Source organism: Pinus tabuliformis, chromosome 4_2 (genome assembly GCF_031772625.1).
Source record: "Pinus tabuliformis cultivar Carrire ecotype Pingquan chromosome 4_2, CPIR1, whole genome shotgun sequence".
NCBI classification, from domain to species: domain Eukaryota; kingdom Viridiplantae; phylum Streptophyta; class Pinopsida; order Pinales; family Pinaceae; genus Pinus; species Pinus tabuliformis.
This window is the reverse complement of record NC_142304.1, coordinates 1,022,604,328-1,022,619,150: the sequence shown is the minus strand read 5'-3', so window position 1 is coordinate 1,022,619,150 and position 14,823 is coordinate 1,022,604,328. Positions and strand designations below refer to the sequence as shown.

At 37.5% G+C, this 14,823-nt stretch overlaps 1 protein-coding gene across 1 annotated transcript in view; it reads right to left on the bottom strand.

Moving 5' to 3' along the window:
- Nucleotides 1-14,470, bottom strand: part of LOC149173097 (Small nuclear ribonucleoprotein family protein) — a 37,699-nt gene extending 23,229 nt beyond the window's left edge. Inside the window, exon 1 of the mRNA XM_089424491.1 lies at nt 13,864-14,470. Within this exon, the coding sequence (XP_089280617.1) occupies nt 13,934-14,287 (354 nt within the window). The 5' untranslated portion in view covers nt 14,288-14,470 and the 3' untranslated portion in view covers nt 13,864-13,933. The remainder of the gene's footprint in view (nt 1-13,863) is intronic.
- Between the last annotated feature and the right edge of the window lie 353 nt (nt 14,471-14,823).

Here is a 14,823-nt window from a genome sequence, read left to right as displayed (position 1 = left end):
CCTAGAATAGGGGTCTCCATCTCTAAAATTATACAAATAAAAAGAATAATGATAACATCCCAACAACAACAATTCATCCCATGCAAATTTATCATTGTAAAATCCAATGGAAATGCTATAATCTCGCTAACCCTGAAATCTCGGAAACTATTAGGCATGTTGAATTCTGCATGGGATATGAAATTCTACTTTCTTCATATGAAGTCCAATGCAGTTGGAAATACTTTGAGACGTCCTGAAACAATTAGTGGTAATGTTTCACTTTTACATTAAGAATTTAATATTACCATTAATTACCAAAGTCATATATGTAGGAATTTACAGGGTAAGTTCCTCAAATAGAACACCAAAAGACACCGCTCACAAACAGATCACTGATCAATACACTAGTATTCTTGACGTGGTTAAAACCCTCAAAGAAGGAAACAGTCAACGGCCTGAGCCAACGCGTCCACTTCAAGAAATTATTAATAAAAGAAATGAAATTTGCATAAGCTTCTCTCATGAACAGCCACCCTACAAATGATCCTCCATGCTCTTTAAATAGAAATCATGGACCAATCGAGTGTTAAGCCATGGATCAAGTGTCGGTAATACCGAGGAGAGAATGGACGGTCGTATCACTTCATGTCTAGAACATATCATGACCGTCGGATTGTAAGTTACAAATCTACATAGTAAAGAAACACACTTTACCTAACTCTACACTACACCAAGTTATACTTAATTACTTCCTATGTGTCGGAATATCCTAACATCCCCCCTTTAGAACAACCTGGGATAAGATTGAAGGATGTACAAATATGACACAATAGGAGAAGGAAAAAGGCATTAGAGCCTATCCCCCCTTAGTGACAATTTCCTGAACTCTAACCATAAATCGAAGTTTAGTAAACTTCGCCTCTGTGAGAGCCTTTGTAAAGATGTCTGCAACTTGATCATCTGTTGAACAATATTGCACTTCAAAAACATGGTCATGAACGAGGTTTCTGATGAAGTGCATGTGTAGTTCAATGTGTTTGTTGCGTTGATGTTGAACTATATCTTTGCATAGTTGAATGGCACTTTGATTATCACACCAAAGTGTAGTCGGATGCTGTTGCTGAAAGCCAAACTCTAACAGGATCTGACGAAGCCACAGGACTTCCTTACTAACTTCTACGACACCACGATACTCTGCTTCTGCTGAAGAAAGAGAAATGGCAATTTGTTTCTTACAAGCCCATGTAATAGGTCCAGAACCAAGAGTGAAGACATAACCTGCAGTAGACTTTCGATCATCAGGGTCACCAGCCCAATCAGAATCAGTGAAACCAACCAATAGAGGAGATGCTTTTGCCCTGTAATGAATCCCAAACTGAACTGTACCTCGAACATAATGAAGCATTCTTTTAGCTGCTTTCCAATGACTTTCATGTGGGTTTTACATAAACCGAACAATAAGGCCAACAGCAAAGGAAAGATCAGGACGGGTATGGGTCAGATACAAAAGTTTTCCTACACGCTAACGGTATAAGGTAGCATCAACTTCAGGGGAAGTACAAGTGACTGAAAATTTGGCTCCATACTGAAAGGGAGAAGGAGCTGGCTTATAGTCTTCCATGTGAAAGTGGTGTAGAAGATCATAGGCATACTTGGACTAGGAAAAGGAAATACCTTCCCTAGATTGCAAGACTTGAAGACGAAGAAAATAATGCAAGTGTCCTAAGTCTGTCATTTCAAACTTCTTTTTAAGGCTGGACTTCACATGGTTTATAAAGTTGGGACCACTACCAGTAAAGATAAGATCATCAACATAAAGAACAAGAATGATAAGAAACCTACCCACTTTCTTGGTGTAGACAGTATTGTTAGAATGACACCTAGAAAAGCCAATATCTAAAAGAAAGCTATTCATTTTGGCATACCAAGCTCGAGGGGCTTACTTGAGACCATAAAGGGATTTCTTAAGCCAACATACAAGGCTGGAGTCTATTTCTATAAAGCCAGTAGGTTGTTCCATATAGATTTCTTCATCCAAGTCCCCGTGCAAGAAGGCAAATTTAACATCCATCTAATGGACCTCCCATTTGAAAGAGGTAGCAAGGGAAAGAACAAGGCTGATAGAGTTTGTTTTGGCAACAGGGGAGAAGGTTTCAGTATAGTCAATGCCTTCAACTTGTGAAAAACCCTTAGCAACAAGACGAGCTTTATGTTTATCAACTTTTCCATTTAGTCCATACTTGGTTCTGTAAACCATTTGCATCTAACAAGTTTTCATCCCTTTGGAAGAGGAACAAGATCCCATGTATCATTTGCCAATAATGAACAATATTCTTCATTCATAGTTGTGTCCCAATCTAGATGGCCTGAAACTTCGGCAAAGGTGTCAGAATCACAATTCGCTGGAGCTTGAGCCAGTAAAGAAGAGGCTCTATCGAACTGAGAACATGTACGTCGTTGATCTGTAGGATCACCTGCAAGAGCACCTGCTGCATCCCAGTAGCATGGACCCATTTTGGAAGCTGGGGAACTGAAGGAGGATCCTGAGAAGGTGGGGGAGGATTATCATCCTTGCTATGATCATCTGAAAAATAAATATTTTCAGAAGTATAAGGGATAGAGAGAGGTGGCACATCCGTCGAACTAGGCTCGTAGGCCGATATATTTTCAACAAACTTTACATCTCTTCTAATGATAACATTTTTGGACTTAAGTGGAATAAGTCTATAACCTTTAACATCTTCAAAATATCCAACAAAAATACATTTTTCACTCTTAGGTTCTAAAGTTTTATGTTTCTGTTATGAAACCAGCTCACAAAAAGATAGAAAAGAGAGATCCACGCCTTAGAATTCAGCCTCTTCGAGGGGGCAACCTCCTTTACATTACATAAATGAACAATTCTTGGATGATACAAATGAAAATACCTCCTTTCTATATATAGGAGTCTAAATGGTCCCAATACAATCAGAGCCTACATAACAATAATATTGTAGGCACAAAAATAACAATAGAGGGCTTCTATGTGGCACAATAATAACAATATGGGCACTACATGGGTACAACAATATAAATAAGGGGTATAACTACAATATTAATGGGGTAATCACTAGTATTATAGGGACCCAACATGCCCCTCTCCTTCAAAAAAGTGTTGTCCTCAACGCTTGAGTAGTTCTGGATACTTCTGCATAAAATTCTCATCCTCCCATGTGGAATCTTCAACGGATAAGTTCTTCCACTTGATAAGATACTCTGAAATTGATCGATTTCGTAGCTGTCGAGTTCTTGTTTCTACAACTGCTTCCGGTTCCAATATAATTTTTCCTTCCTCGTCAAGTTCTGGCAATATTGTTTGAACTGGGAGCTTGTCACCTATAACCTTCTTTAAGCATGAAACATGGAAAACTGGGTGCAATCGAGAAGCTGCAGGAAGCTCCAATTTGTATGCCATAGTACCAATCTTTTGCAACACCTTGTACGGACCATAATACTTTGGTGATAATTTATTATCCTTCTTAGCTTGCTTGAGGGACATTTGCTTATATGGTTGTAGCCGTAGGAATACCCAATCACCTACATCAAAACTTCTTTCACTGCGATGTTGATCTGCCTGTTGTTTCATTCTATTCTGTGCCAACACGAGGTTATCCTTTAAGAGTTGGAGGACTTGTTGTTGATGTTCGATGTGATGTTCCACTGCCTGAACCTTAGAATTTTCTCTTAAATATGATGTGATGGATGGTGGTTGATACCCATAAAGTGCCATAAATGGGGTCATTTTTGTTGCTGTATGGAAGGAAGTGTTATACCACCATTCAGCCAGAGGCAACCATTTGACCCATTGTGTCTGTTTATCAGATACAAAGCAACGAAGATATCCTTCCAAACATTTGTTTACTATCTCAGTTTGCCCATCAGATTGAGGATGATAAGATGAGCTATGAGCTAACTGAGTACCAAGACAAGAAAATAATTCTGTCCAAAAATTTCCAGTGAAAATGGGATCTCTGTCACTTACAATAATCTTTGGGTTTCCATGTAGCTTTTGAATTGTTTCCATAAATGCAGTAGAAACTGTACTGGCTTTAAATGGATGTGATAATGCACAAAAGTGTGCATACTTGGTAAGTCTGTCAACTACCACCATGATGACACTCTTTCCCTCAGACTTGGGTAAACCTGTGATAAAATCCATTGAAACCTCCTCCCAACGTTGGCTTGGAATGGATAAAGGTTGTAATAGACCCGGTGTCTTAATTGTTTCAACTTTATTTTGTTGGCAAACCAAACATTCTGCCACAAACTTTTGAATATCTGATTTAAGGCCATCCCAAAAAAATTCCTTCTTAACCCTGTGGTAAGTTTTTAAAAATCCTGAGTGCCCTCCTAAGGGAGAAGTGTGCAATTCCATAAGAATCTTTTGTTTTAGCTGGGAATTCTTACAGAGGTATAAGCGATCTTTGTACCATAACGAATCATTTTTCCAGCTAAATGTATCAGACGTACTGGAATCTTGTTGTAGCTTTCGAATAAGTGCCCACACTTCTTCGTCATTCTTCCATTCCTCCCTTGCTTCATTTATCCAATCTGGTTGGATAATAGAAATGGCACACAACAATGCTTCCACATCCTCATCCTTTCTTGAGAGTGCATCTGCCACCACATTTTGCTTCCCTTTTTTGTAGATGATTTCAAAGTCATAACCCAACATCTTTGTGACCCACTTTTGTTGCTCTTCAGAGGATAATCTTTGTTCTAAAAAGTATTTAAGGCTATCATGATCCGTTTTTACCTTGAAGTGTCTTCCCATTAGGTAGGGTCGCCATTTCTTAAGTGCATGGAGTATTGCCAACATTTCCTTCTCATAAATAGCTTTGCTTAAAAACTTTCCCTTGATTGGACGACTTTCAAAAGCAATGGGTCTTTCATCTTGCATTAGAACAGCACCAATTCCATTTCCTGAAGCATCACATTCCACAATAAAGGTTTTTGTGAAGTCCGGTGTAGCTAAGACCGGTGCTTGGCACATTGCCTCTTTAAGATGTTCAAAGGCCTTTGTTGCTTCCGGAGTCCATGAAAATGCATCTTTCTTCAATAATGTTGTTAGAGGTGCTGCTATTCTCCCATAATTCTTAACAAACTTGCGATAATACCCTGTCAACCCAAGAAATCCTCGCAGATGCTTTATGGATGTGGGGATTTTCCATTCCTTAATGGCTTTAATTTTGCTAGGGTCTACCTTAACTCCTTCATGAGATACAATATGACCCAAATATTCCACCTCCTGGACTCCAAAGAAACATTTGGATCTTTTTGCATATAATTGTTTCTCCTCCAATAGTTGTAGCACCCTGTCAACATGTTCAACATGATCCTTCCAAGACTTGCTGTAGATTAGTATATCATCAAAAAATACTAACACAAATTTTCTAAGGAATGGTTTGAAAATTGAATTCATCAAACCTTGAAATGTTGAAGGTGCATTGGTAAGGCCAAAAGGCATGACCAAAAATTCATAATGACCCTCATGAGTTCTAAATGCCGTTTTCGGAATGTCTTCAATCTTCATTCTGATTTGATGATATCCTGAACGAAGATCCAACTTGGTGAAGTAAATTGATCCATGCAATTCATCCAGTAATTCATCAATGACAGGAATGGGGAACTTATCTTTAATAGTGAGCTTGTTGAGCTCCCTATAATCCGGACACATGCGCCATGATCCATCCTTCTTGTGCACCAATACTACTGGAGCAGAGAAAGAACTTTGACTCGGTTGAATTATACCAGCCTCTAGCATTTCTGCAACCATACGTTCAATTTCACTTTTTTGGACATAGGGATATCTGTACGGCCTGATGTTTGGAGGAACACTTCCTGGAATCAGATGAATAGCATGATCATGATCACGCATAGGTGGGAGACCTTTGGGAGTCTCAAATACCTTGGAATGATTGTCCAGGACTTTTTGGAGATCTGGAGAAATAGATGATTCCAATGTGGAAACATCTAGCGAACATAATTGTGCAATTACACCTCTTTGCTCCTTTTTTAGAAGCTTTGTCATGCCATTAGAGCTGATTATCTTTCCTGGTTTCCCTGCAATACCCCTTAATTCAACTTCCTTTCCTTCCACAGAAAATTTCATGAAAAGTTCTTGAAAATTAAAAGCTATTGTACCCAAGGATTGTAGCCATTGGACTCCTAGTACAACATCAGCACCTCCCATTGGAATGGAAAGCATTGGGCTAGTCAATACATATTCTCCCATGGATAGCTTGATATTATGGCACTTTCCAGAACAATTTATTGTTCCTCCATTTGCAATCATCACTTGACACTCTGGTGCTGGATATAGGAAGCAATTCAATTCTTTTGCTACCCTACAATGAATAAAATTGTGGGTGCTTCCTGAATCAATCAACACTATTACCTTTTTCTTCTTGATTTGTCCTTCTATCTTGATGGTTTGAGGAGTGGTAATTCCCGCCAATGCATTACAAGATATGGTCGGATTTATTTGTTCTTCATCTAGGCTTTGTTCCTGGAATATATCCTCTTCTTTTGACCTTTCTTGCTCCTTTTCTTCTTCCTCTTCACAATCTATGTAGAATAATTTCTTCTCAGCACACTTATGACCTTTTGTGTATTTGCTATCACAATTGTAACAAAGCCCTTTTGCTCTTTTTTCTTCCAATTGTTGTGGTGTCAACCTTGTAGGTTGTGGAAGACTATGGGCAACAACACTTCCATCTTTATAGTTGTGAATGGTATGCTTCCTAGTTGCCATAATTTTGCTTTCCATTTTTCTTGCTAACCTGAATGCCTTCTCTAATGAATCAGGTTCCCAAAGGCGCACATCATGTTGGATATTATCCTTTAAAGACCCTATGAACACATCAATCCTATGCTCCTCTGGAATATCTTTTACCCTTATGTTCAATTTTTGGAACTCCTCAATGTGCTCCATTATTGAACCCTTTTGTTTGAGACTTATCAATTGGCTAAAAAAAGTGTTGCTTTTTGTATCCTCATAATGTGCTATCAATTCTTCCGTAAAAATTGCCCAAGTGATAAATTGTTTACGAGAACAAAGCCATTGATACCATACAAACTGATTTGGTTCCAAATATAAAGTTGCCATACGTACCTTTTGTGTGTTTTGCACATTATTGAGATCGAAGAATTGCTCCATCTGTAATATCCATGTGGCGGGATCCTTGCCATCAAACTTCCTCATATCGATTTTTGGAACATGGTGAGTCTTCGATCCAACATTAGAGTCTATGGAATCATGATTAACATTTCTTTTGTTCTCATCATGAGTTTCCTTTAGTACTCTTTCACCTTAGTGACCATTTCTTGTAGCAACTTATCTATCTTATCATCCATGCCATCAATTTTAGCGTCCATGCCATTCACCTTAGCTTCCATGCCATCCATCTTAGCTTCTACACCTTTCTTTAAACCGTCCATCTTAGCTTCTACATCTTTCCTTAAACCATCCATTTTAGATTCTGTTGCTTTTTGTGCAAGTGACACTTGTTGCACTTGTTCTTGTAATTTTGATATATCATGTAGCATTTCTTCTTCTTCTTCATGAGTCATGCTAGAGCTTTCAGGTTCCTTACTAGGTGTTTTCATTTTCTTTCCTCGGGGCATCAGTTACTGATAATAATGCTCTACTATGCCCTTTGAATTCCTTCAAAATAAATTTTCAAACCAAGCTTAAGCAAAAATTAAAGAAAATCTACACACCTTTTTTCACTTTGTAGGAGCTCGATATTGCCTCTGATGTATCTCTGTACTTCCTGATCATCTAGTTCTGAATTTGTGACCTGTAGTAGCCCTCTGTGTCCTCTTTCCAATGCCACAAGTCTGACCCAAATTGGATTCTCCAAGGAAGAGTTATGCGAAATCTCCCACAGTGACTTGATTATAGACTAGTTCAGTAGAGCGAACTTGTATGACGGGCCACGTGTCACTGTTTCAACCTTTGATTCTGAAAAATATATAAAAGAAAACTATAGTCTGTCCTCTTTCTGTACCTTCTTACGAAATTTCAATCCGATGCTCAGAAAGAAAGTTATGACGATTTTCCCCAGGTCACCTGTTTTGAGTGTAATTCAGGAGTCTGAAAAAAGACCAACTTCCTCAGATCATATCTCCGAAAATATCACGCGAAAACTCTGAAATTCGGACCCAAGGTTCAGCGCGATTTCTTCTCAAATGGGTTTTTTTTTGCGACTTCTGAAACGTCACAGAAAAAAAGTTATAGCGAAAATGCCACGATGACCTGTTTGGAGCAGCGAAACCCTAGAATCCAAAGCTCTGATACCAAATGTTATGAAACCAGCTCACAAAAAGATAGAAAAGAGAGATCCACGCCTTAGAATTCAGCCTCTTCGAGGGGGCAACCTCCTTTACATTACATAAATGAACAATTCTTGGATGATACAAATGAAAAAACCTCCTTTCTATATATAGGAGTCTAATGGTCCCAATACAATCAGAGCCTACATCACAATAATATTGTAGGGCACAACAATAACAATAGTGGGCTTCTATGTGGCACAATAGTAACAATATGGGCACTACATGGGTACATCAATATAAATAAGGGGTATAACTACAATATTAATGGGGTAATCACTAGTATTATAGGGACCCAACAGTTTCTCATCTGGAATATGGGCCCATGCTTTACTTTCAAAAACACGAAAGTGACTTACATCTAGTTTAATTGAGCTCCATGCTTCTTCTGGAGTGATATTCTTTAAAACCTTATTAGGAGTGCGATTTACTATGTAATTTGCACATTTAATTGCTTCTGCCCAAAAATTAAGGCTAGGTCCTTTAGATTGACGCATACAATTAGCCATTTCCTTCAAGACGTGATTCTTCCTTTCAGCTACACCATTTTGTTGTGGAGTATGTGGAACAGTATGTTGCATTTGAATTCCATGCTTAGTGCAAAAGTTGATGAATTTGTTGTTAACATATTCTCCGCCATTATCTAATCTCAGCTTAAGAATTTGAGGTCCAAATTATTTCTCAGCAAAGGCCTTAAAGGCCAAGAACATGTTAAAGACTTCACTCTTGAGTTTTAAGAAGTACTCCCAAGTGCGTCTGGAGAAATCATCAATGACAGTTAAGAAATACTTGTAGCCAGAAAATGAAACAACTAGAAGTAGACCACATAAATCATTATGCACAAGCTATAAAGGGGTTGAGGCATGCCAAGAGGCACATTTTTCAAAACTATCCCGATGATGTTTTCTGAGTACACATCTGGAACAAACACCATCTCTGCAAGATACCATAAGAAGACATGTCACCATATTTTCTTTACATAAATTTTGAAGGGAGCGATAGTTTAAGTGACCAAATCGTTCATGCCAAAGTTTGTTCACTTCATCATTATGAGCAACAAATACCAAGGGAAGTGTTGATGACCCAAAGTTGTTAAACTTATACAACCTTGTAGAATCATTAGCAATGCTAGTAGCTAAAATCTGTCTAGGATCTCTTAGGTCCTTAATTACAACATCGTGAAGTGAAAATTCAACGATTTTACCTTCACCTGAATGAGTTATCTGATATACAGATAAAAGGTAGCAAGATAAGGTTGGAACACATAATACATTATTAAATCGACCATTGTCTAGATGAATAATTCCAGTCCCTACAACACTAAGAGATCTATCATCACCAACATATATATTTTTGTTGTTACAATCATTTAAAGAAGAAAGTGTGGCTTTGTTTTTGGCCATGTGATAAGAAGCTCCAGAATCAATGAGCCACTCATGAGAATGAGAAGAAGAAGATACATTTAGTGCATAGCCAGACCGAGAAGCTTGACAACTACATGCAGAAAGTGTTATTTATGAAGATGAAGTTGAAGTTGAAGAGTGCTCCAAATGGATGTTATGCTTCTTCATTGCTGCTTCCAAGGCTTCCATCTTCTTAAAGCACTTGGATTTTAAGTGGCCATCTCGATTACAAAAGTTGCAATGTCTATCAGTCTTCTTCCCTTTGTTTTTATTTGCCTTATCATTTTGTTGAAATGATTTTTCATTTTGAGACTGAAATGGCTTAGGACCCTTGTTTGGTTTAGGACCATTCTTTTTAGGATACTGCTTCTTGGGATTCTTTGAATTTGGTTGTTGTTAGGCGGCTAAGGCTTTCTTAAAAGAGTTTCCAAGATTAAGAAGACCAAGATGTGAGAGTTTTTCTTGTTCTCTTATTAAAGAATCACAAAAGGCATCAAAAGAGGGGGACTTGTAGTCTTGTCCTTGAGAAATAAATGCTTCTCTAGTAGAATGGAAGGTGGAAACAAACATAGATTAGGTTGGTCCCAACTTAGTAAAAATGGAATAGATAAGGTTACCATCTTCTTTCTTAACCTTAACACCTTCCAAGAGAAGTCTGAGGGTCTTGAACTTGGACAAAAAATCTTCAATGGAATAAAAATTATTGGGATCCAATGTAAGCAACTCATTTTCGAGTTGATAGGCTCTAATTTCATTTTTAATTCCAAAAACTTTAGTGAATTGTTTCATTGCTTCATTAGGGGTATCAAGTTCTATGATATGGAATCTAAGGTCTAGAGAAATAGACATCCCTATCAACCCACATGCTTGATCTTGTCTATTTTCTCATTTGGCTGTCTTATCTTCATCTTTAGGTTTAGTTTCTTGGCCTGAGGTTATTCTGTAAAGACCTTTACTTTTAAGTAAATCCACAATGTAGGACCACCATTGGAAGTAGTTGGTGCTGTCAAGAATAACTTGGCATGGACTTTCCATATTAACAAAAATTGAAGCTGTAGATATCGAAACTAAATGTTCCAATGGAAAGATCTCGAAAAATTATTCTGATTCAAAAAAAACGGCTTCCGGATGAAGAAGTTATGGCTTTTTGAAGAAAAGTTGTTGAAAATGCCGACGAAGTGCGTGAATGTGCAAAAATGAATGATAATGTTATATTTAACCAAAAAAAAAAAAAACCCTTTCCAAACTTAATCTAATTAGCTTACTTTAAAAAAAATGTGACTCACTTTTATAAATAAGTGAAAGTCACTTTTACAATGGTACTTTATAAGCTACCCACTAAATTGTAACTTAAATAAAAGATAAAGACATTTTAGAATTATAAGTGACTCACTTTTTATAATGGGTAAGAACACTTTTACATAAAGTAACAACTTTAAAACATAAGTTACATGTGCTTTTCAAAAAAGAAACTCAACAAAAATAAAGACTTGAACCCAAGACCTCTATTCTCATGGAGTAACTTTGGACTAAGTGAGCTAGTTTAAAAGGTTAGTAATTTTTCGAAGAGGAAGGGGTTTTTTTTAGTCACTGAAGCTTTGGGGCGCATGCTTACTACAAAAAGCTCTTTTTGCCTACAAAACAAAAAACCACACAACCCAACACAGACATGCAAAAAAAACCAAACTTTATGGCTTGAAGTTAGCTTTCACCGGAAACTAAATATTTTCCTCAATGTTTCTAATTTTCCGAGATCACACTAAAGCGTTGCAGAAAAGAGCATAGGCATGAGAAAAATCCTTCCTTTCTGTTTCTGATTTGCCCAAATCGCACAGAATCGCGGGGCAAAGAGCATACGCAGAAATGAAACGTATAGATCCGGTAATAAAAAAACAAAGAGATAAATAAACCGAAATAAACAAAGAGATAAATAGCTAAAACTACAAATAAAGACAGTATACCTCCAGATCTTAAAAATGACGTAGCGAGGGCAAATGGAAACCTTTTCACGTGAAACGAAAGGGGTTCCTCACTGGAACAGATGCTCCACATTAGAGCAGTCCTCTCAGCCTGAAACGGTCAAAAACAGTAGATCTAGGAAGCGACAATAGAATGCAGTTGTATCGGCTTCCGATTTAGATCACCAACGGATGCGCCCCTCAAATAGCTCTGATACCATGTAGGAATTTATAGGGTAAGTTCCTCAGATAGAACACCTAAGGACACCGCTCACAAACAGATCATAGATCAATACACTAGTGTTTTTGACGTGCTTAAACCCTCAAAGAGGGAAACAGTCCACGACTTGAGGCGGCCACTTCAGACAATTTATTAATAAAAGAAATAAAATTTACATAAGCTTCTATCATGAACAGTCACCCTACAAATGATCCTCCATGCTCTTTAAATAGATATCATGGACCAATCGGGTGTTAAGCCACGGATCAAGTGTCGGTAATACCGAAGAGAGAATGAACCGTCTGATCACTTCATGTCTAGAACATATCGTGACCGTTGGACTGTAAGTTACAAATGTACATAGTAAAGAAACACACTTTACCTAACTCTACACTAGACCAAGTTATACTTAACTATTTCCTATGTGTCGGAATATCCTAACAATAGACTCCTCAAAGCTCTAACCCCTATCCTTTTTCTATCCTCATGGGTTCTTGGACAAAAAATATGGAAGGGGCATGCCATTGTGGGGAAGGGGGGCACCCAAATGTTTCCCTTTTGTGGAAACATATCACCCACACTGAAGAAACATTTCCCCATGTGTTTTCGCAAATTTCCTCTGAAGGGTAATGCAGGGAAACTTTTCACTAAGCGCCCCCAATCCTCGGAGGTTAGGAAACATGGGGAGCATGCCCCCCAGTGGAACATTGTTTATTTGTATATTGCTCCTTTATTAAAGAAGAATGGAAGAATGTTTTGGTAGTGATCAACGGAAAACAATCTTGGCGTGGAGAAAATGTAAAAGAAAGTTGTCAGTTCACATGAGTCATCAGATCGAGTATGCTTATGGATTTCTAGAGTGTCCCAAAATAATAAAAAAGTCTGGAAACTATTGTTATTAGAGCATGCGGCTACTTTGATGAAGCAAGCCAAGATAAACCTAGAAAGTGTGGGGGAGGTGGTTTTATCTTTGGCAGAGAATCACTCCATTTCATTTGAGGCAAGATGTGAACAAGGAACTAATAATAGAGCAGAACTGGATGCTTTATGGCTGTTGTTGAAATATCAGTGGAAAAAGGAATATCCAATTTGTAAGCAATAAGTGACTCCGAAAATCATAATAGATTGGTTAAACGCAAAGTCTAAGCTCGAAAACCTAATGCAACCGCGAATAATGGAAAAAAGTAGAAGCGAAAACAGGATTTCTGTGATAACATTTCAAAATGTCTACAGTGATCGAATGAGGGAATAGATAAATTGTCCAAGGGATCACTCTCTCTTCAAGAAGGTTTACTGGTGTATACTGTAACTCTTGAAGGAAGATATCTTCAAGAAGTTCACAGCTGGAACTGAGCAAGAAGGCTATGTTTTCAGAAGCCTATGAATGCCTTAACTGATAGATTTAAGCTGCTTCTGTTATGTTTGTTTTCTTGCTTACATAATTAAAAAGGTTTTGACAGAAAATTAATAGGAAGTCCCATGTGCCAGATATTCGGGTTTTGTTTTACAAAAAAAAAAATGATAGTAAGTATGTATGCCAGCTCTTCAGGGGTTGTAGCTTGAAGAGAGAAAAATACTTTTTTATTTTATCTTCTCCTTGAAACACCAAATATACCTTTTTTTCTCCTTGCACAAAAACAATCCTCGTTTATCTGAATTTTGAGATAAATGGATAGAAAAAAAAATTATTTTTCCTCCCTAGTCTGAAATTTAAATAGTTTAATTATCTTCGCTGAACTTCGTTATAAATTCCATCTGTCAATTTTTTTTTCAAAACACAGAGTAGGCGAATTAGATTTTATCCATAAGCCGCCTTTCGATAAAGTAAAAATATACAATTATAATCATTACCCTGTAAACACAGGGATGGTTATTTCCAAAATAACAATAACTTCACCAAAGACAAGGAATCCATTCCACTAACCTACGTTTAGTCGCGAAAGGCGCTCGAAAATTAACAACATTATGGCACAGAAGATCTTCTCAGAAAATTTTCAGTCTTCGCCCAAGGACAAAAGTGACATCTGTTCGTCGAGTGAGCACTCAACATGGCAGGAGGTTCGAACTCGAGCGGATATCAAAATTAAACCCAAGCTGCGTTGCTCCATACAATCAGAGGTTGAAGCTGAAGATGAAGAGGGTTTGGTGATTTGCCTATACTCGACTGCGTCGTAGAGAATAATGTTACCCTGCTTGTCCAAGCAAAGAAATTTCCCTACGAAAACACGGCCGTCTGTAACCCCGACGCGTAGATTTCGATAAAGAAGCTTACGGGCGCGTTTAACCAGAGGAGAGGAGGAAGACGACTTACTACTATCAGGGTTATCTTCATCCGAGATTTCTTCCATGGATTCAGATTCTTCTTCTTTTCTTTTGCAGAGACTCTCTTACCTGTGCTCAAATTTGTGAAAACCCTAATCAGAAGATGTAAGTAGACTGTATGTTTGTATTCTATTTGCCTTTATAAAGCGATTTGATGGACAGCTTATACCCATCAAGATTCAAAATTGAACCCTTCCAGCGCTCCCTTGGGCTCCTAGCCCTTCCGGGTTAAAAAAAAACTACCTAGGGGGGGGAATTTTCAAATATCAAAATTATTTGTCAATTACAAAATTAAATTTCCCTTTTTCAAAAAAAAGGGAAATATTAATCGAGAGAAGTCAGGATTAAATTTCCGGGAAATATTTTTAGTAACTTGTTAATATTTTTTAATACTTTTTTAAGTTTATTAGTGATAGTTTCGTAAAAAGGACTGGTCAAAGTTTAAATGATGTTATATGATTTAATAATTATGATATAATTTGGGGACATTTTTTTTTTAGGCCTCCAATTTACACTCTAATGTAATTTGCAACAATTATGTACTATTATATCTAGCATAGGG